This window comes from Mus pahari, chromosome 16 (assembly GCF_900095145.1).
Source record: "Mus pahari chromosome 16, PAHARI_EIJ_v1.1, whole genome shotgun sequence".
NCBI lineage: Eukaryota > Metazoa > Chordata > Mammalia > Rodentia > Muridae > Mus > Mus pahari.
This window is the reverse complement of record NC_034605.1, coordinates 1490613-1511644: the sequence shown is the minus strand read 5'-3', so window position 1 is coordinate 1511644 and position 21032 is coordinate 1490613. Positions and strand designations below refer to the sequence as shown.

General features: G+C 46.8%; 1 protein-coding gene across 4 annotated transcripts in view; it reads right to left on the bottom strand.

Annotated features, from left to right (window-relative positions):
- Frmd4a (FERM domain containing 4A) overlaps nucleotides 1-21032 on the bottom strand; it is a 307939-nt gene that overhangs the window by 65694 nt on the left and 221213 nt on the right. For all 4 annotated transcript variants that reach the window (XM_021215326.2, XM_029547334.1, XM_021215327.2 and 1 more), the window contains exons 8-11: nucleotides 17251-17334; nucleotides 12728-12793; nucleotides 12072-12129; nucleotides 10253-10339 (exon numbers count right to left, since the gene is read on the bottom strand). In XM_021215326.2, the coding sequence (XP_021070985.1) occupies nucleotides 10253-10339; nucleotides 12072-12129; nucleotides 12728-12793; nucleotides 17251-17334 (295 nt within the window). The remainder of the gene's footprint in view (nucleotides 1-10252; nucleotides 10340-12071; nucleotides 12130-12727; nucleotides 12794-17250; nucleotides 17335-21032) is intronic.

Genomic DNA, 21032 nt, shown 5'->3' with positions numbered 1-21032 from the left:
TCATGCTAGCGTATGTGCAGAGAAAGCCCCCGGTCTAATGCATTGTACTGGAAAAAACACACCTCAGTAAGGTTAACTGCATAAAAGGAGCAAGCAGCTCAGGTATAAAAGAAAAGCTCCTTTATTCTCAGCAGCACCCGTTTCCCATAGGAATCTTCCCTTGTTGTTGTGGGAACCCCCTTCTCTCATTTCTGGATGACAACTCACCATCTCCACTCCTTGAGCACACGAACAACCAGGGCAATCACACCTCTGGGTGCTCGCTGCTCTCAGCAGCTTAAGCCTTTCACTCTGCTGGTGAGAACCCTGGCCAGTGACCAGGTTTCTTTTTTAATGAGTTTCCAAATGTCAACCATAAACTCAATTATGTGATTAGAAACACACAGGTGCGCAGGAAACTCGCTCAGCTGTGACGCCTCTAAGGTAGGGTTGGTGTCTGGTTTCAATCCAAACTGAGGACCTATGGAGCCCGGAGTCCAGGGGCCTCCTGGTGCTTTGCCCTCTCATTAAAAGGCTGGAACATAAAAAAGCCATGGCAACCAGGCTGGGTGCCCATGCCAGCGGGCATAGGGGCACATAGGCTAATAAAATGCCGGTATACACCTTCCAGAACGGGCAAAAAGATAGGTGGAGAACTTCAGGCAGCAGAAACACCTGTTGTATATGCTGGAGAAAATAATCAGGCTGTTAAATAGTCTGTTTCACTTGCCATAGATTTTACAGTCTGCAGTGACCCTGGCCACTGGACGTTAGATCCAAGGATAAGTAAAACAGGGGACTTGAGTGAGATCTCAAAATGAACATTCCTTCATGTAGCCTTGGGACCACCAGCCAGGAGAGGCCACAAGCAGGGGCCAAGAACTGGGTAGAAAGGTCAAAAAGCAGGCTCAACAGGGTGACATGGGCCCTGGTTCTGACCTGGTGACAAAATTATTACCTATTCAGGAACCCTTCTCATTCTGAAATATGTCCTGGGATTGGATCTGTTTACCTAAAGATAAACATAAGCAACCAACTAGTTGAGTCAAACTCATAGATAACAGGAATCAGAAAGATGGCCACCAGAGGCTGGGGGGACGGTGGGCACAGGGCACTGCAGTTAAAAGTTCCAGATCTGTATTACAGAAAGAGTTCCGAAGATGGGTTGCACCACACTGTCAACACACTCAACCCAGCTGAGCTGTGCAATGAAAGCTGTAACACACTCACTTGTGTCATATGAACTCTGCTAGCAGTTTGACAAACCTTACTGGTTGGAATGAGGGTCCTGTCCATGCAGTGCTTGTCTTGAAAACACAATGACCTGAGTTCAGTCCCCAGCACCCACACAAAATACCAGGCGTGGTAGTGCACACTTGAAATTCTGGGTCTAGGGAGATGGAGGCAGGAGGATGTCTGGGGTTTGCTGGTTAGCCAGTCTTGCCTAACTGGTGAGCTTCAGGCCAATAAGACACTCTATCTCAATGGGGGTGCCCAGTGGTTTTCTCCAGCCTCCGTATGCACGTGAAGCCTTATGGTTAGGTGATCCTTAAATTCTTTACTCACAGACTGCAGCACAGCAGACAGAATTCAGTAGACAGGGGAGAGACTGCACGTTAAGACTGAAGATGCTACTAACATTGGACCTGTATGTTTTAAATTTTAATGTATTCATTTATCTAGTCCTTATTTATGCACGTGTGTGTGTGTGTGTGTGTGTGTGTGTGTGTGTGTGTGACCTGTATATGCTACAGTGTTTGTGTGAAGCTCAAAGCAAACTGTGCAAGAGTCAGGGCTCTTTGCCTACCATGTGGGTCTTGGGGATCGGTTGGGAGCACCTTTACCTAGTAAGCCATCTCACTCCCCTTTATACTTGGGATATTGAATGTCCCCCAAAGACCCCTGTGTTAAAGGCTTGGCCACCAGGGAGGCACCTTTGGGAAGTTGGCTGTGAGATCCTTAGGAGGGAGATAGGTGGGAAGACATTAGGTCACTGGTGGTAGGCAAGCCCCTGAAGAGGATTTTGGGACTTTGGCCCCCTCCCTCCCTCCTCTCCTTTGTGTCTTGTGGCTGAGGTTAGTGATTTTGCTCTGCCATGCACTTCCCACTGTGGTTTTCATCTTGGAAAAGGCCTCAAAGCAAAAGTGCCAACTGATCATGGCCTAGAACCTCTAAAGCTATGAGCCCAATCTTTATTGTATAAAGGGCTTCGCCTTTGTAAGTTGATAATAATCTTTGTGTTTCATTATAACACCCAAGAGCTGACTAACATGGAATCTTTTAGCATCTCTAGGGGCTGAACATGATAATTTCTTTTTTTTAAAGAATCTCTGTTTTACTTTGATTTATGTATATGTGTATCCGAACAGGTACTCAGGGGAAGTTGGAAGCAGCTGTCAGATCTCCTGGTGCTGAAGTTACACGTGGCTTGTGAGTCACCTGACATAGTTCTGAGAACTGAACTTTGATAATGGCAAGAGCAGAGAGCACTCATACCCACTGAAGCATCTCTCCGGACGCATTACTGTCTCAATAGAAGCTTGTTTAGCTGCTTAAAGTGGCTATGTGACTTTGACCATGTGGGACTTACCAGGGGAGCCAAGAGACTGCCTGTGGCTTTATCAAGGGGCAAGGAGAGACACATAAAGTAATGGAGCGAGAGAAAAGAGCTGTGTTCTGGTGGGTTAGATGTTCTTGTTATTCCATGAGAAGTCACTGGTTTTGGAGCCAGAAAAACAAACTCAGTTTAGAAGTTACCACTGGTTTGTGGCTCTTCTGGCACGAGTGGGGCTACTGAATGCTCCCCTGCAGCGATCTGGGATCCAACTGGAGCATTTGGTTTTGATTTGCTTCATTCAAATTGCATCCAGGGTCAACGGGGCTCCCAGAGTAGTGGGAATCTGTCCACAGAGTTCAGAAGCTCGTCAGTCTCATGGGCGCTGCTGCTGTGTTGTCTGGCTGGGTGTTTATTTGAGTGTTATAAATACCCAATGTCCCGTTTGACCCCTACTGTCCACACCATCAATGTGGCTATTTATATGGTCTTTCTTGGTGTCAGTGCATGTGCTGTAGGGCCAGGGAGGACAAGATGTCTAGGAGACTAGGCATTGGAGTAGGAAGTTTATGGACACAGGGAGCCCACATGCCACAACAGACATGTCAGATGGGGAAGGAAACTACTCTAGTCATCTAATCAGATCTGGCCTGGGCATTGGTTCATACGGAGAACAGTTAAAGGTAGACATGGAGTTATCTATCTAAAAATTGGTGTTCTCAGTCTAAGGATAGATCAGTTGCTAATTTGTTTCCTTGAAGATATAAGGACTTGAGTTTGGTCCCCAGAACCCATATGATGGGGGGGGGGGCAATGTATGTGGTAGTGTGGTATGTTTTTATTTCAGCACTATGGAGGCAAAGCAGGCAGGCTTGCTGGATGGCCAGTCTAGCTTACATAGGGAATTTTAGGGTAGTGAGGGAGTTTGTCTCAAGAGGAAAAGGTTAAGTGTCTGAGGACTGACCCTGGAGGTTGTCCTTTGACGCCTGTGCATGTGAAGGAGCTCAACTGTGCACGCGCACGTGTACACACACACACACACACACTCATACACTCACACACACGAGCCAGGTATGGTAGGTAGCACAAGCTTGTAGTCACAACTACATGGGCAGGTGAGACTGGGTGATTTAGAGTTTGAGGCTAGCCTGGCCTACATAGTACATTCAAATCCAGCCTTGGTTATCTAGTGAGTTGTTATCTCAAAACAAACAAAACAGACTTATCCAGCTATGTGAGACAATGTGAGATTTTTCCCTGCTCAAAGACAAATGAAGTTTCCCTCAAAGGTAACAACAGGCTGATAGGAACACGAGCTTCTCAGAAGAGTGCAATATGAGCTGGTGCCCTGGGCATGCTCAGAACAGGCTCCCCCCACCCCACCCCCACCCCCCTGTAACCTGTGGGAACAGAGGGACCCTGGATTCCCAGACTCAATAACCAAGGAAGCAATCTCCCCTTAACAAAGGGGCATTGTTTGTGCTTCCGTCTGCCTGTCAGGTTCAGTATAAAAGAGAAGGTAATGATGGTTGCTAAGCCAAGGGCAGATGAGACTGTAATGATGGCTGCTGTGCCAAGGGTATATGAGCCCTCATCTTGACAGTGGGAGAGTCTTGGAGAAGTGAACTCACTCAAGGTGGAAAAAACTGGGTTACATCCATCCTGTCTGTGTCTTTCAGTCACCACATCACAGATAAAGGGATGAGTAGAGGTTAAATGTGTCACAGCTCCCCACCCCCACACCAGATGTGAACAAAGTCCCATCATTCACTTTGGCAAAGGTTGCTGGTTTAAAAAGCACTTTTGTGTGTGTGCATGTGGCCATGCCAGACAAGTGTACAACAGCTGAGCCACATTCCAGCCCTTGATTGGGGCAGGGTCTTGCTCTGTAGCCAAGGCTGGCCTGAAACTCCAGGTTTCAGCTTCCCAAGTGCTAGGGTTCCAGGTCTGAGCCACTGTTCCTGGATTGGAGTCTTTCTGGTAACTTCTTCTGTTCCTCCCCCATCCATCTCCTCTACGTACCTGCTCTACAACTTTAAGGCTAGCTTTCCTTGCTGACCCACTGCAAGGACCTGAATCAGCCATAGGCACTGAGCCTTTGCAGGCCCACTCATCTAGTGTTGTGATCTAAAGGAGCGATAGATAAGGGGTGGCTCTTTGATCTTGAACCATGAAAGAGCGAAGGCTGCAAAGAATGCTAAACACATTAGCTAGAGTTTCCTCTGGTGTGTACAGAGGTGTGGTTTCCAAGGAGAACAGACAAGCTGGGAGAAGCAAGGCACCCAGCCAGGGACAGGCAAAGTCAGAGGGCTCTGCAGCCAGCAAATGAGTCAAAGGTGCCCAAACAGAAGCTGGACCAAGTCAGCAAGGAGCAGCATCCTTATCACTCTGAGTGATTGGGCAGAGCCATCCCACTGGGAGCCAGCTCATAGCTAATGGAATATTTCCTGTAAATATTATTTTCCCTTCCTGTCTCATCATCTAATAGAATAAAAAAAAAAGTCTTTACTCATCTGGGGGAGGTGACAAGAACCCATCAAAGACTGGAGCCACCTCCCCTGTCTCTGAACTACTCTCAGGACTCTCGGGAAGCCACACTGGCGGCTCCGGATGCTTTCCAGATACTTTGATTCCTTCTCTTGATGCCTTGGAAGGGACCTCGGAGTGCTCCTAATTGTGCATCTAAGCAGACATAAAAGCCCCCCTAAGTGCACATCAAATAAATAAGTAAATGCTGTCTACTGAATACGTAACACGGCCCAACTGGCCAGTCCTTCCCAAAGGATAGCTTTCATTCAGTACACACTGGCAAGGACAGAATTGCAAGTGCTGAACTGTGGCTAATGAACACTGCCCTATAGGAAGGTGGTTGAGGCCCACGTTTCACAGTGGGCTGTCTCAAAGCCCCACTGAGTTAGTATTTTCTGCTTTCTTCTTATCGTGGCTTCCAACGATCAGAGGGTCAGTCTGTCCACAGGTCTGATGGTTGCAAAACAGGAGGATTTCACACAAATCCTGATGCCGGTAATGAAACTGAGCCGTTAGTCATAGCTAGCCCATACCTCTGTGGCTGGGGCTGCACAGAAGGGTCTGATGGTCACAGAGATTAAAGCAGCTGCTGTTTCCTCGGGCTTTGATCTAAGGAATGTGGAGACCTCTTCTTTACAGGGAGCTCCTTGGGAGACAGACCTATTTATGCCCCCCCTAAGACCTTGATGCTGTCAGCTGAATCAACAAGACCATTCGAATATATGGCATTTATTTTTGCATTCCCATGCTTTGAAAAAGAAAGAAAGGAAAAAATACTCTTGCTTTTACTACTAGCATAACTGGCAGAGTGCAGTGACGGCCAGCGTCACTGCTGCTGGGTGGGTTTCAGGTTTTAATGTGCTAAAAGTCTCAGTACTTGACCACAAACGCAAACTAAGAGGTAGCCTGAGATTGACCCTCAGGGCCAAATGTCCACTGGGTACCATTTCATTAATCCAGAGGTCAAGAGCAACCTAGGCAGTGAGTTATTTCTACACAAATGTTAGAGGTGGTTAGCAGCTGGGAGGAAGCAGGAGGACCATAACCTATGGAGAGGCAGGACGACCTTTGGTCACCATGATCCTCTCGTTGTTCACTTTTATTGCTAAGCCAAGACAGACATGTACATGTGTGTAAATGTGTGTATGTGTGTCATTCCCTCCTCTGATTCTACATCATACATAAAGACAGTCAGGACAACTGCCCATTGGCAAGAGTGATATTAGCTAAGGGATGTTTCTGATTGGCATTTGGTATGTGATGATTGGCAGGAGCTGAAATCTGCGAGGCTGGTGGAGGGTAAAAGGGAAAATTACACTGGGTGAAGGATGCGAGCAGTGTTTCCTGAGAGTGGGTGGAGGGAGTCTGCAAAAGCTCACACGACATGTTAGAATGTATTCTCAGCAACTTTCGGGGGCTCTGCCTCGTCTTTATACAAGACCTCATGCATACAAGCAAGGAGCGTTGCCGTAGGGAATGTACACCCGTGGCAGATTTCATTTGTTTTTAAATCCCGTTTGCTGCTGCTTTAGGGCATTTGGGGGTTGAGTCTTCTGTGCATGGCATCTGTGCTGGGTGGTTTTTGTCACCTTAACACAAGCTAGGGTCATTTGGGAAGATGAAGTTCGAATGAGAACACACCTCCATCAAATTGCCTATGGCACCTTCTTGATTAATGAGCGGTATGGGAACGCCCAGTTTACCGTGGGCTGTTCCACTCCTGGGCAGGTGGTCTTGGTATATAGGAAGGAACGCTGAGCAAGTCATGGAGAATAAGCCAGTAAGCAGCTCTCCTGCTTTAGCTTCTGCCTCCAGGTTCCTGCTCTGTCTTCATTTAGAACTTTGATTTTTTTCTGAACACACTCAAAAGACAAAAAGCAACTCCCAAAAGTCCCTATGTATCTTCTTGTTTCTGACAAAACACACTAGGGCTGTGGTTGGCGGAGTGGAAACTGGAAAAGAAATTTGTTTTTGTTTTGCTTTACATTTAAATTTTGTTTGCTTTCTGTGTTTGTTTTAGTTTTTGTTTTTTTGTTTTGTTTTTTTGTTTTTTGTTTTGTTTTGTTTTGAGATGGGATCTTGGTATGTGGCCCAGGATGACTTGTAGCTGCCCAGACAGAATACTGGGGTTATAGGCCTGTGCCACAACACCCACCTGACTTTTCAGAGACTTTTTGAATTCAGAAATGAATTCAAATGAAGTTTGAATGAAGTTCAGAGCTGTACTTCGGAAGAGAAGAACCTGCTTGTTGGAGAGATCCAGGTCCTGCATTGCGGGTTATGAACAGCAGGAAGCATAGCTCTTCCTTTTACCCCAGCCTGGCTGCCCCCCATTTTGGAGTTCACCTTTCCAAAGCTACTCAGAGTGGGACTCTGACATAGGGTAGATAACGAAACCAGAATGGTGAACTGCATCTAACCCAGAGAGCTAGGACCAACCTACTGTCTGTCTGATTGGAGATGGCCATTAGCTCTGGACTCTCAGGGATTTGGGAAGACTTTTTTTTATGAGCCCTATGGGAACACCTGTATGGATGCTCACAGGTGGCATGGGAGAGCCCTCAGCCCTTCAAAGAGAGGGAGTGCCCAGCATTGCCATTGCCTCAACCTGAAGGTTGGCGCTCAGTATGATGGTGCCACGTGACAGCTGCTGTAAGTCGGTCAGAGTGTCAGTGAGGGCTTCTGTTTACTGCTGGGTGGGAAGAGCTGCCTGGGCAGGAGAGATGCCCCTGGGTACTTGGATCTTGGCACTGATCATCTCCTGAGCACCTCTGGAGGCTTAAGGTGGTGGAGATGTACCTGGCCCCAGTGCCAGAAGGGCGTGCTACCGCCTGGAGGCCATCCCTCCCATAGCTCACTCATCCTGTCCTTGGGAACACTCCAGCTCTCAGGACCTAGGGATGCAGCCACGCCCGCTCTGCCGGACCACCTTTTCACAAGGCGGAGTGCAGGACGCATGGGGGTGGGGGTGGGGGTGGGAGGGTATCGTGTCGTAAGGTGTCATGATAGACCGTGGCTATCTCCAGACACCCGTGGATATTCTTGCTATGCTTTCGTATTGTGCAAGGTCAGAGGCAGAGTGAACCCAGAGAGTTTCTGATACAAGGTGGTCTGGAGGCACCAAGGAGGGACTTGGATGGCTTTATATGCAAACGTGCAATGATAATACTCTGCCAGGTGTGTGCGTCTTTAGCGCTTGTTCCAAAGCTCTGAGTCGCTCAGAGACTCTCCTATTTCTTATAAGCAACAAAAAGAGGATTTGTGATGCTAATGATGTCCTGTAAAAAGAAAAGGACTCCTCCCTGAGTCTCCTGGTAGGAAGGATTTCACAACTATGGCTCTCGGGAACTCTTCAGTTTGGCCCTTGAGCACCATGAACATCTTAGACACATGGACCCCCCCACCCGCACCCCCCATACACACAGCTGATGAAGAAGAGGTATCACTTGGCCTGATGAGGATTTGAAAGTACTTTTCCTAACTTTATACTCAGCATTCATTTCCCAAGGACCCCCAGGGTGTACCTGAGACCACCCGCTCAGCATCAGGCTGTCTCCCAGGGATTTCTATGAATCCTGGTGACTTTTCTGGGATCCAACTGTCGGTCTTTCCCTCTCCTCTGATGCTCTGTTGATAACTTTTATTTTTCTTTAAGAATCTTCTATGAGCACTGGAAACCAAACCGGGTCTTACTAATAAAGATTTACTGAACCCATGTTATGTGTCTCTCTGGTGTTTTACATTTATCGAAGGCTATTGTATTACTTTCATTAGAATTACACTTAAGAGAAAGTAAGGAAAAAATTCTCCTACACAGGACTGTGGTGAACAGAACAGCTCACAATACTGAGAGCAGTTGACAGAATGCTTAGAGGGCAAGACTGAATTCTACTGTGGGCCTGGGTTTAATTAGGATTTGGAAATTCTCAACACTCTTAAGCTCCAACTTAATACCTAAGTACCTATTACTCGCTACAGTTCCTTGGGTGCCCATCAAGCGCACTACTGACAGTGTCAGAAGCTATACTCCCCCCCCCCCCCAGCTTTCTGTGTCCAAGGATGACAAAGCAGAACTGCACAGATTGCAACCAGGACTCTGTGAAAGGTGATGGGGGTGTGCTTGTCATTTCCAAGTAAAAGAAAAAAATACAGGATCCGTCTAGATGGTTGGAGAGAAAAGGGTTATGTAAAGAAGAAGAAAACTCAGGGAAAGCATTAGAGAGGCCAGGCAGAAAAAAGTACCAGGAGAGACAAAGTGAGGATGGGGTATAGGTCTATGATTAAAGCAGGAGTGTGGGCTGGGGTTGGGGTTGAGCACCATTGATTTCTTGTGTGTGAATGGAAAACAGAGGTTTCCGAGTTTGCCATATAAAGCTCCTCCATCATTTATCCTTGGAACAGAAATGATCAAGTGAGTGAAATTCTTTCTACCACACTATTTCCCCATATAAATTCAATGAAGAAGGCAACTAAGAGGACCAGTGCTAACTTCATAAAGTGTGGTCAGCCCAGATGTGTTTCTGTCCTAGTCACAGACACAGAAGCTCGGGTAGCAGTCTGGGGGTGTGCAATGTGGACCAGAGGTCCATTCTCACCCCCAAAGCACTTCTTCACTCTAAGTTTTCTGTTTGCTCCGGCCTTGGGAAAGTGTGTCAATGAAAACAAAATTCAAACACGATTCCCGTCCCTGTGATTTGACTTCCCTTTCTCTGGGGCAGATGACTCTAGTCTCTGTTCATTCCCACGATGCCAGGAAGGTAGTTGTTACTCTTTATTTTTTTCATTTCTCCTTGACCTATGACCTATGACCTATGACCAAAAACCACCAGGGAGAACTCAAGTTGGCCTCAGAAGTCAAGAGAGATAATGTTCCTTCATTTTACCAAAACATGTAGCCTCCCAGGAAAAAGAACATACATGACACGCTCTCAGAGCCTGTTTACCCATCTGCCCTTGGAGAATGGAGCCAAACGCCATACCTTAGATAATTATAATACCTAAAGTTCTCTTAGAGACAGGGAGAGAAAAATATTTACCCAGGAAACTCGGCTAGGATTACAGTGGAGTAATTCATATATACATGCACATTAGCCTGGGTTGGTGAGCCCTTAGGCTGTACAATGTTAACTCCCATAGACCCCTTTCCTCTCTCGAAAGAGAACCCTTAGACCCACAGAGGAGGGACCTTACCTTCCTTGGCTTCACTTTATCATGGTAGTCATACTGGAATATTCCTTTGTAGCTCAGTCCCAGCCACCATGGTATCCCCTGCTTGTCCTAGGGTGCCAGAAGAAGTATAGGTTAACATGGGGCTGGAGAAGGCAGATGAAGACCAAGAAGGGATTTCCTGGCTCATCTGATGACAAGGGACAAGGCAGTGTCTCTGGAATAGAAGGGACTCATCTCCACTTTATATCTTATCAGCTGTTCCTATCACCACGGGTGCTTGCTCAGTTACGTGTACAGGTCTGGGGACCAAGCCTGAGCAGCATCACAGATGGGATACCTGTGTCCCTAGCTTCTTTACTTCTTCTTTGGGATAAGCATGTGCACCTGTTGGCGTGTGTACAGGTGTGTATGCACATGCATGGACTGACGTGTGGAGACCAGAGGCTGACACTGGTGGCTAGCACTGGCTGCTTAGAGAGCCCCGGGCCCCCTCTGTTTCTGCCCCATCAGCACTGGACATTTGACTTGGGTGCTGGGGACCTGAACTCAGGTCCTAACAATTACCAATAAAGCATCGCCTCTCTGGCCTCTACCTTTACCTCTTAAAGAGGTAGTCACAAAGATTAAAGACAAAGGACATAGAATTTGAAAACAAAAGATTATTTGAAGCTCCAGGAATATGTAAATTTTTATAATTTTTTGTGTGTGTTGGGGATTGAATCTGTGGCTTCACACTCTACCACTGAGCTACCCAATTCCATTTTTAAAAAAATTAACCTATTTTTAAAATTAATTAATTTATTTGCAGCACTGAGGATTGCTCTCAGAGCTTTTATGCATGCTAGGAATATATATAATCCTATCTCTATCAATCTATCTATCTATCTATCTATCTATATATCTCAAGAGGTAGGTAGATAGATGGGTAGGTAAATAGATGATAGATAGATAGACAGACAGACAGACATATATGTAGCATAAGATCATTCATTATGTTGACCCCTGTTGCTGTCTCTGGGAGGTGTCTGTGCCATGGCACTGACTTCCATGAATAAAACAAAAGGATGCCCAGTGACACAGTGGTCAGGGTGCTGAGCCCTGGCCCAGGAGATGCTGAGCCCCTTTTGTACTGTACTTCATTCTGGGGTCAGTGGCCACACCCTCCTGTACAACATTCCTATGGGCTGGTTCTGAAGGGATTCTCCTTCCTCATCTGGAAGAGTTCCTGGAGGCCAGGTCACCCTGCTCTTGACACTGTAACTTAGGCTTGAGAAAAGCAGGCATGTTTGTCTATCATGTGAGAACGAGATTGCAGTGTGGCATAGCATGGATGGAACGGAGTAGAATTTAGAATGAAGCTGACGTCACACTGCAGTTGACGTCGCCACATTCAAGAAAACAGTCTCGGGTTCTTTCAACGGCCCCGGTCCTCCTCCTTGGAAAGCTGACTGTGTGGCATCAGACGTCCAGGAGAAACACAATAGACTGCCATAAGTGTTTGGTTTCTAGTTCCTTGTTCTTGATAGAACTTTTCTAGTGAGAGGCCCCAAAGCCCCGACTTCCCAGGATTCCTCTGAGACTGAAAGGAAGTAGAGATTTATTATATTGCTTCACAAAAGAAAAAGAAATATTGGAAGGTTACCCTATCAAGTGGGAATACCCTAGGAATAAAATTCAGTTGCTCAATTTCTCCTGGCAAGCAATCTTTCTGACTAAGCCAACCCTCCGTCAACTCCAATTCCCCTCAAAATCTTCAGGTTAAAAAATAAGAGAATCTTCTCTTTGCTTGCTTGCTTTTTCAGGACAGGATGGACAGGCTTCAGCAAATGAGTTCACTTACCTTCACTGCATAGTAGTGAACACCATAGGTTGGCAGAGACTCCACGATACTCATGTAGCTGCAAGAGAGCACACATAAACAGTGCACATAACGGTTAGTAAGCAGAAGTGCTATCATATACATGTTCTTTTGCTGTGTGCTATGAGGTTCAGAAGTGGATATTAACTTGGAATTTAGTATATACTTCCTTCTTTCTTTATCTTTCCAAGTAGAAATCAACAGCCTTGATATATGGTCTATTAACACTAGTTAGTAGTGTTAATTAAAATTAGTCTTATTAAAAATAGTCTTGTGTGTACATTGTATATATGTGTGTATGTGTTCATGGGTCTGTGCATGTGCACAGACAAGTGCACATATGTGTAAGTTGATGTTGGATGTCTTCCTCTATCATTCTCCACATCAGCAATGGGGTCTCAGTGGCATGGAGCTCACTGACTGAGCTAGGCTGGCTGTCTAGTGAGGGGCCTGCTTGCCTTCCCAGTGTTGGCATTATATAATTATATAATGCACATTGCCATGTCTGGTTTTTTTTATGTGGGTTCTAGGGATCTGAATCGGGGGTCCTTCTGCTTATAGTGCAAGCACTTTACTGACTGAGCTGTCTCGCCACCTCCCAAACACAATCATAGTGAGCATTCAGAAGGGCCACTTACTTCACGATTGCTTGTCCCCTTGTCTGGCCATTCAGCTTCTTGTAGTACTCAATGACTCTGTCTTCACTAGAATCAGAGGAAAGGGTTCCGGCATTAGAGATGAGTGTCCTACCCCCACTAAGGCATTGTAATGTCTGTCCTCTCGAGAACCTCAGAGGGAGCAACTGCTGGAGAATAATAGAGTCCTGAAACGACATTTCTCAATGCTGCTCACGTGACATCTGAAAGACTTGGTGGGACACAGAAAAGCCTGCTTTCTCCTCGGAGGACTCACGTTATCTTTATCTCAGACTGCTAGTCAGTTGGATAAGACTGGCAAGCAGGCTTGGCAGTGGGGGAGTGGGGGGTGAGGGGTGTTCTTTGCAAGATACCACGGAAAAGGAAAAGATGAAAAACCACTTGGTACCACTCACAGAAGACATTGTGGTTAAACTTGCTCAGCTCTCCCTTCTGACAATCCCCATTTACAGGTCCTGTTCGCACAAGGTCTGGGGCAGTATGGTAATGTTGCTCCTACCCAATGTTCAGGGCCAAACTTTTCTAAGTAGTCATGGACTCACAGCTTGGGTCCGGTTAATAAAATTCACAGGGGCACAGTGGGAGATCAACACGCTAGCTGACAGAACGGGGTTGCAGCACATTTATCTTCTGAGATTTTTACTTCTAAAATTAACAGGAGATTAGATGACTCCTTCGTGACAACAGCTAGCCAAAATTTGCTTTGATAGAACAGCCTGTGGTTGGGGTAATAACACAGCCTTCCTGGGACACATGATGGGTACCACGATAGGTAGGAACAATGGCAGCTCGCACTACAGCCTCAGGGGCCACAGAGCCAGCCTACAGAAAGAAATGGAGATAGTCGCTGGCAAAGGCCCTTGTGTCCTACCTACTAAGGACAACCCTAAAAGCTTCATCCTCATACCCTCTCCCATAGCTTTGACTTTGAATCCCACTGATTCAGTCATTTCTTCAGCCACTGTGGAGGGCACTCTCTTAGTTTTCTGTAATTGCTCCGTGACGGGGCATATGAGAGTTACAAGGGTTATACTTGAGACTTCATTAGCTGATCTTGGGTGTCCACCCTAAATTCCCACAATTTAGGTGGAGTCCTCTCTTACATCTATTCTGTTTTCCTTCTTATCTAGGTTCTCTTCTAGGGTCCCCCATTTTGTAAGTTTATGACCTATGGTGGCACACTTTTCAACCACACAGCTGTGATTCTGATAAAGTTAACTTCCAAATCTGTGGGTCAAGCCAACCAAAGGAGACTCAAGCCTACTTCTTTTCTAGCTCTGGGAGTGAGCATCCCTGAGGTGGGGACGGGAGACTGAAAGTCAATACAATGCTGTGAATGGAAGCAAGGTTTGGGAAACATCCACAACACAAAGTCCCAAACACTGACAGGCGGCTGTTCTACTGCCCGGACCACAAGGTCTCATGGGGCCTGACAGCTGCAAGAAGTTGCCGCCGCCCCCAGCTGCCTGCTGCCTGAAGCCATCTGGTAAGCCACAGAAGTGACCTCCTCTCACCTCCGGTTTCTCCACTTCTTTCTCTACGTTAAGCCAACAGGGGCCTGTCATGTGGTGACATACTTAGTGCCAGCTGGAGTCTCGTCAAGCATGTCCCAGCCCCGCTCCATCCTGTTCCCACCTGTCTCTTGAACCTGTGGAAGGGATGGGTGCTCCTCGATCTGCAGATTGTGTCCCTCGTATGTCTGATCTTTTAAAAGACTGGACAGCATTACAGTGGAAAACTCACATGTTATAGAAAACTGAACCCCAAGTGCTGGCTGTAGGGTATGATGTAATGTGCATCACCAGGGCAGACCAGCATCTTTGCACTGGCTAGTAAATTACATTACTAGCCACAGTGTTGGGAAATTACATTACTCCTCCACAGATAAGGAGGGGCAGTGGTGCTGATGCTGGTGATGGGGGTCCCTGTCACGGAGGAGTTGTCAGACTACAGAGACAGGGTGTCAATCCTTAGATACACTGTAGCTGTGATTGGGGTGCCTGGCAATCTATAACCAAGCTCATGATGGAGAAGTCAGGCGGGCCCTAATGCCACTTTGTTCTGTAATGTTGGCATACCACCTTAACCTGTTAAGATGCCTCTTTGATAGGGATGCCATCACAGCATGAAATCCCTGCGGAGGGGAAAGGAGACTGGCCCCATGGCTCAGTATGCTTGTGAATCTTGTATGCCTTCTAGTTACACAGCGTGACTTATTTACTCAGTTAAGTATAGCCTAATGTAACTTGGTGTGGTCACTCCAAGGAGAGAGGGAGAAGCTAGCTTGATAGTTATAACCTCACAATTCACAGACCTGTCTGGTACTGTGATGAAACCCACAACTTTACCGGAATGTCATTCAAAAGGACTCCCAGTGACTGGTCTTGGCACAAAGGACAGTCACTGTATCTCTGTGTGCCAGTGGGAATGAAAAGCCAGGAAGAATGAGGAATCTACAGCCTTGGTTAATGAATGACGAGGGCCACCAGAGACTGCGTGGCACGGAGGTGAAGGAACAGGGGTCACGGTCAACCGTGATGCTGAGTGGTGGGGCTGGGCGAGCCCAGAGAAGCTCTGTCTACTAGCTTCTCTTTCTGTGCTATATCTATACAAATGGCATCTTCCCCGCTTAAGTCCTCGCTTTTTAGAAATTCACGGAAATAGGTTGAGAAATCAGAGACAGCCACAAGCAGCTGAACAGGCGTCATGGTGCAGGCAGAGGGAAAGGCCATGGATTCTTTTAGCATCAGGATGGTCCATGCAGCTGGGTGTGGCACTGAGGGGCCCCAGCTTCTGGATTCTGCCTCTCTCCTGGTGGTGCGTTAGAAGCTGTCTGCATACACATGTCTCTGGGTAAGGCCTCAGGGAAGGGCTGGCCTGGTCATGTGGCTAAAGGATGTTCTGTAAGATGGCTGTGGGCAAACTGTTCAGGTAGAGGTGCTTGAGTTGCTAAAAGGCAGAAAGCAGAGCCAGAAGGAAGGCTTTCTATATTCCTAACAACATGAACACAGGGGATCTGGCGGAGACAACGTAAGAATGGTCCAGATGAGGGAGGGGGAGAGACAGGGAACTCAGCAATTGGTGTTGGGATTGGTTTAAGCATGTTAGACAGTAAATGAAGATAGGACTGAGGGATGAATTAGGTCAAAGTTGATCCTGACTCCAGACGTCTACCAGCATCAGAGCTCACAAATGTAACTCACCGGGAGAACTTGTAGCCTCTCAGGTTGCTACCATCATCTCTTTAAGTGAGACACTGTTTCACTATATAGCCCAGGCTGGCCTTTAACTCACTCGGGTTGGGTTTTGAACTGGGAGTCCTTGGAATAGCCTGCTCTTTATTTATATTACCAAATGAAGATGGATACTAGGTTAGGTCAGTGATGAACTGAAGGGTGGGTACTGATAGGGGCTCACAGTTTTGAGTCCAGCTCTTTAGGAGTGGGGCTTCTCATATCACTAAAGAGCTCTGTGTTACCTGACCTATCCCATTGAAAGGCAACTTAAATCTACTTAAATAAGGGAATAAATGGTTTCTTTACTGTTGGAAGGATCTAGATAGGGTAGGATACTAGTTCAAAATTTTTAGAATGCATTTATAAGTGTGTGGTGTGCCCTGTGTTATGGTTTACTATGGCCAACTTCTTCAGTGCTTTTTGTCTTCCCTCCTTCCCCCCTCCCCTCCTCTCCCTTCTCCTCTCCTCTCCCTTCCCTCCCCCTTTCTTGTATGGAGGGCCTCATACACACTAGGCAAACTTGTACCACTAAATTATATCTCAACCACTAAAAAAATTTTTTTTGGGGGGGGGGACAAGGTCTCACTAAGTTGCTAGCTTTGAGCTTACTCTGTAGCTTGGGGAAGCTTTCAATCTACAATCCTCCTGCCTCAGCCCTCTGAGAAATCTGTGATTGTGGTCCAATAGCACCAGGTGTCTTGCCGGGATTATGACTTATACAATGAGCAGTAGCTACACTGCTTTCTGAGAAGGCATCAGAAGAAACACCAGGGACTGTTTCTGTCCTTGTGAGATTTGAGGTCAGCACTGAAGTGATTCTAACACACTCCTCAGGAATGCGAGCCCTACTCCTGCAGGTCCAACCACGAATGCCTACATCACGTGGAACTGGGCAATTCAGGGCTCTGCAGATGGACTATGGCATAAAGTGACAAAGGAGGCTAAATCAGTAGATAGATAGGAAACACCAGGGAGAAAGCAGGCAACCTGCTTCTTCTGCTACCAAAGCAATGATGCCCCTGTTTGAATAAGCCTTCAGACTGCCCACATCCCACAGACAGCATCCCAACCTGGAACTTGCAATCCTCCTGCCTCAGCCTCTGAGAATCCTGACATTTTAGGTATAAACCACTACCTCTGACTCTGAAATCAGTTCTGAACTCCTAAGTTTCTTGACACGGGAGGGGAGGAGGCACGTGGTAGCTGAACTCTGCCCTACTTGAGGAAGGAGAGACTTGTTCCTGAGAAGGTGCTGGAATGGGGTCTTACCAGTAGGCCAGGGAGGGGTGTTCCTTCAGGGCTTGGGTGGGAAGGGCTGGCAGCTTTTTCAGATCACTTCTCACCACCTCATTGCTGAAAGAGAACGTCAAGAAACATCACATCACCCTCTGAGAAATTAACTGCCCTGCTGCATAGGACCTGACCCACTGAGAGCCCAACATCTGCTCCCTCATGATGGCCGGTGACGGAGACAAGGGGGCTTTGTCTTTGTTTATGTGATGCGACTGGGAAAGAACACAGGGCTCATGGAGCTGAGGGGTTTCTTTGTCCAGTGCCGAGCCTGGGACACACTCTTGGGGAGCCTCGGAACCTGTGCGCTCGCTGGGACACAACTGCCTGCTGGGATCTGAGCAGCATCAGGCATGGATGTGAGAAGAAAGGGATTCCCATGGGGTGTCTGCCGGAAGGAGCTTCCAGGGCCCTGCAGCTGGGCTCACAGACTGGAGAAGGACTCAGCTCAGCGCACCCCTGGATGCGCCTTCTACCTCCCTAATACACAGTACTGATAGTCTTGGCTTAGATTCGCCCCGTTCTGGAAACTCTTTCATCAGTGTGATGTGTAAACAACTGTTCCTTTGAACAAGCCTGCAGATACCTAGCACATGGGAAGCAGATTAGCAGTACTGTCAGGAGGATTGATACAGCTGGCCTTGGAGTGTCATCCCTCATAAACTCACTCATGCTCAGGGCTGGAAGAAAGTTTAAACCCGCCTGTTTCACCCAACCTTCTTCAGATGCTTAACTACCCTCTAGAGTCCCAAGCCTGATCAACCTTTGGCATTTTGAAACAATGGTTCTAACACCTACAAGGTTCTTACTCATTCTATCCAATCAGAGTTGCAGAAATAAAGTTGCCCACAGGTCTCTTAATGTTCTGCGTTTACTCTTCTGTGCTAAGCTATTCTTACAGCTATGTAACCACAGTCCAAGGGTTACACACACCCACGTCTAGTCACTTACCAGTTCTACAGACCTTTATGCTAGGGGTCCCGTGAGTCTATACCCACACTCAATTTCTAGAGCCATTAGCAATACACACTTGGATATGGGTCCTGTATCTAAATAGTGTCTCCTGCAATGGGCCCACCCCCAAAGCCTCAGGCTCAGCTGGGCTTGCCAGGGTTCATCTTGTGGAGACTTGCTTTAGAACCATAGCACTAACCTAGGATGCTGGCAGCTTTTTGTGTTGTTCATATAAAGCTAGGTAAACACTGGCTACCAGGAGCCTGGACTATACTGTATAAAGGCAACAGAAAGGAGATCAACACATAAATAGGAAAGGGGGGAGGGGGAGGGGGAGGGGAAAGGGGGAGGGAGGAGGGGAGAGGCAAATGGGACTGAGGTCACAGACACAGGTGAAGAGCTCCAGGGGGGGACTGGAGAGCCATCACCCTTAAAACCTCTGCTGTCAACTTAAGGATCAAAAGTTCTTTGTATCGGGAGTGGAACCAATACTACCAGCCATGCCATCAGCAGCTCCACCACCAAATGCAACTGGGGAAAACCATGTCAGAACCCAAGTTCATTTCAGTGGTGTCCAGGCATCCTCTGGCTCTTTAGTAACATTAGAGTTGCTAGCCCTTCCCAAATTTACTAAGGAGTATGGACAGGAATGTTTAGATATTCATCCTGAAGCAGCCAATCAGAAAGGGATTTTCAACTTTGAATTGTTTGACTCCATGTACCCAAGAGCTTGTGCCATTATAGTCTCGGTAGTATGGAAAAGGTTTGTCATCTATTGGCCATAAGCTAGGGCCCTCATGGTTACCCAAATTGTGCTCACAGGTGGTAGAGGAGGGGAGGGGAGGACAGGGGTGGGGGGAGCTGTGTGACAGGGAATTGGGAGGAGAGGGGGTGCTGATATTGGGATGTAAAAAAGTGAATAAATAAATGGAAAAAAAGAAGATGAGAGATGTTCATTCAAAGATAACCAACAGTGTGAGTAGAGAAAAAGATTATGTTAACTTAAACAAGCAACGAAAGAGTTTTGAGGAAATAAAAGCCTTTTTTGGGTCTAGTGCAAAAACAGGGTTTGAAGTTGACGCTATGTAAAAAGGGGTACAGAGGTCACGTTTACTGTCAAGGCAGGCATGTAACCTGCTTAGAAGAGCCCAACCAGAGTGGATGATATGTGAGGGATAATGGGACAGGAAAGATAACTTGGAAACAGAATTTCAAGCTTCAATGGAAGCTTAGTAGGATACAAGGTGCTGCAGGAGACAATGCAAAGCCACTGGAGCTTTTCAAAGAGGGAAGGCCCTGGTGTCTAGGAAAATGAGGTTACCAGCAATGGCTTAATCAGCATGCCAGGGAAGGATAACTTAAGCCAACGTTCAGTCGACGAAACACCTGAGAATCCACAGTGGTGCACAGAGGGTCTTCTTTGCCCACTTAACTATGAATTTACCCAAACACAGAAATCTGACTCAATGGCTCATCAGCGCCGAGGGTGGGTCCTTAATGATCAAAAAGCATTCGTGCGGGACATGGTTTTATTTTCAAGGAGCAGCATCTTCATGAAGCTGAAACAGGAGCTCAGGCACCTCTGCTTGTCACATCTAAAGTACATCTGGGGAAGGAACGGAAGGACACAGTTTTCCCTCCCAACCACAGGTTTGTTGGCAAATAAACATGCCTGATGACAGCCACAGGCTGCACTTCCTTGCTGAGGCTTGCCGTGGATTCTCTTGTCCTCCTCCAGGGCAAGGTTACTCAGAAAAGCATACAGAGAAGTCACCAGGGCATGAAGCCCATCCAAATCCATTATACTCTGGAAGGGATCCACGGCTCCCAGGCCTCCCCAGAGGATGAGAATGTAGACATATTCTGCTTGCTCTTTCGCTGTTTAGAAACACCTGCGGTCTCTTAGAGGTGTCCAGCCCTGTCAATCTGGCCAACATGTGCGTCTGGAAATCAGAAGGCCATTCTAATGTTCTACAGCCTGACTGTGCCTCCAACCTTGGCAGACAGGGAGTATGGGCCTTGTTAGTACTTGGGTAGAAGAAAGTCACTGTAATGGGGCAGGTGTCTGCTTCACCTTAAGACTCTACAAAGCTATAGCCTAAAACATGTGCTAAAAGCTTCCAAGTTTCTTGTCTAGGGTTGCCATACTGATGTTCCCCCAGAGTTCAGTATGCCTGCTCTACACTAGCCTAAACCATACTGTAAAACAGTTCATTGTCATAGTCTACTTTTAGAAACAAAAGTTAAAAATTCTCCTTACAAACCAGTTGTAAAAAATAATTCCCCAGTCTTATTTTTAATATCAACTAGATTGTATTGAAAAGAAGTTTAGGTGGCTGCTAGTGTTGCCAGGATAGAAATGGTACTTCAATGCTTCGATGGTTGTACTTGGGAGGGTAGGCTGAGATGTGTGCTAATGTTTGAGTGATCTATAGGAGAAAAAAAAGATTTCTAGCAATATGACTAATAGAAAACTTGCCACATCAAAGAACAACATACTTAGCCAAGACACCAAAAGAAACATGGGCAAAGTTAAGCATCAGAAAGGGGTTGTTGGTTAAACCTACCACATGTTTTCCTTAAAAGAAAAAACAAAGTCTGGGAGGGGCTGGAGAAATGTCTCAGAGGTTATAGGATGAACACTTCTGCAGAGGACTAGACTGTGGTTCCCAGCACCCACACCAGGCAGCTCATAACCACCTGTAATTTCAGCTCCAGGGAATCCAGTGCCCCCTTCTGACCTTCATGGAGCACTGCACTCATGTGCACGCACATTATAAATAAAAACATAATCTTAAAAAAAAAAA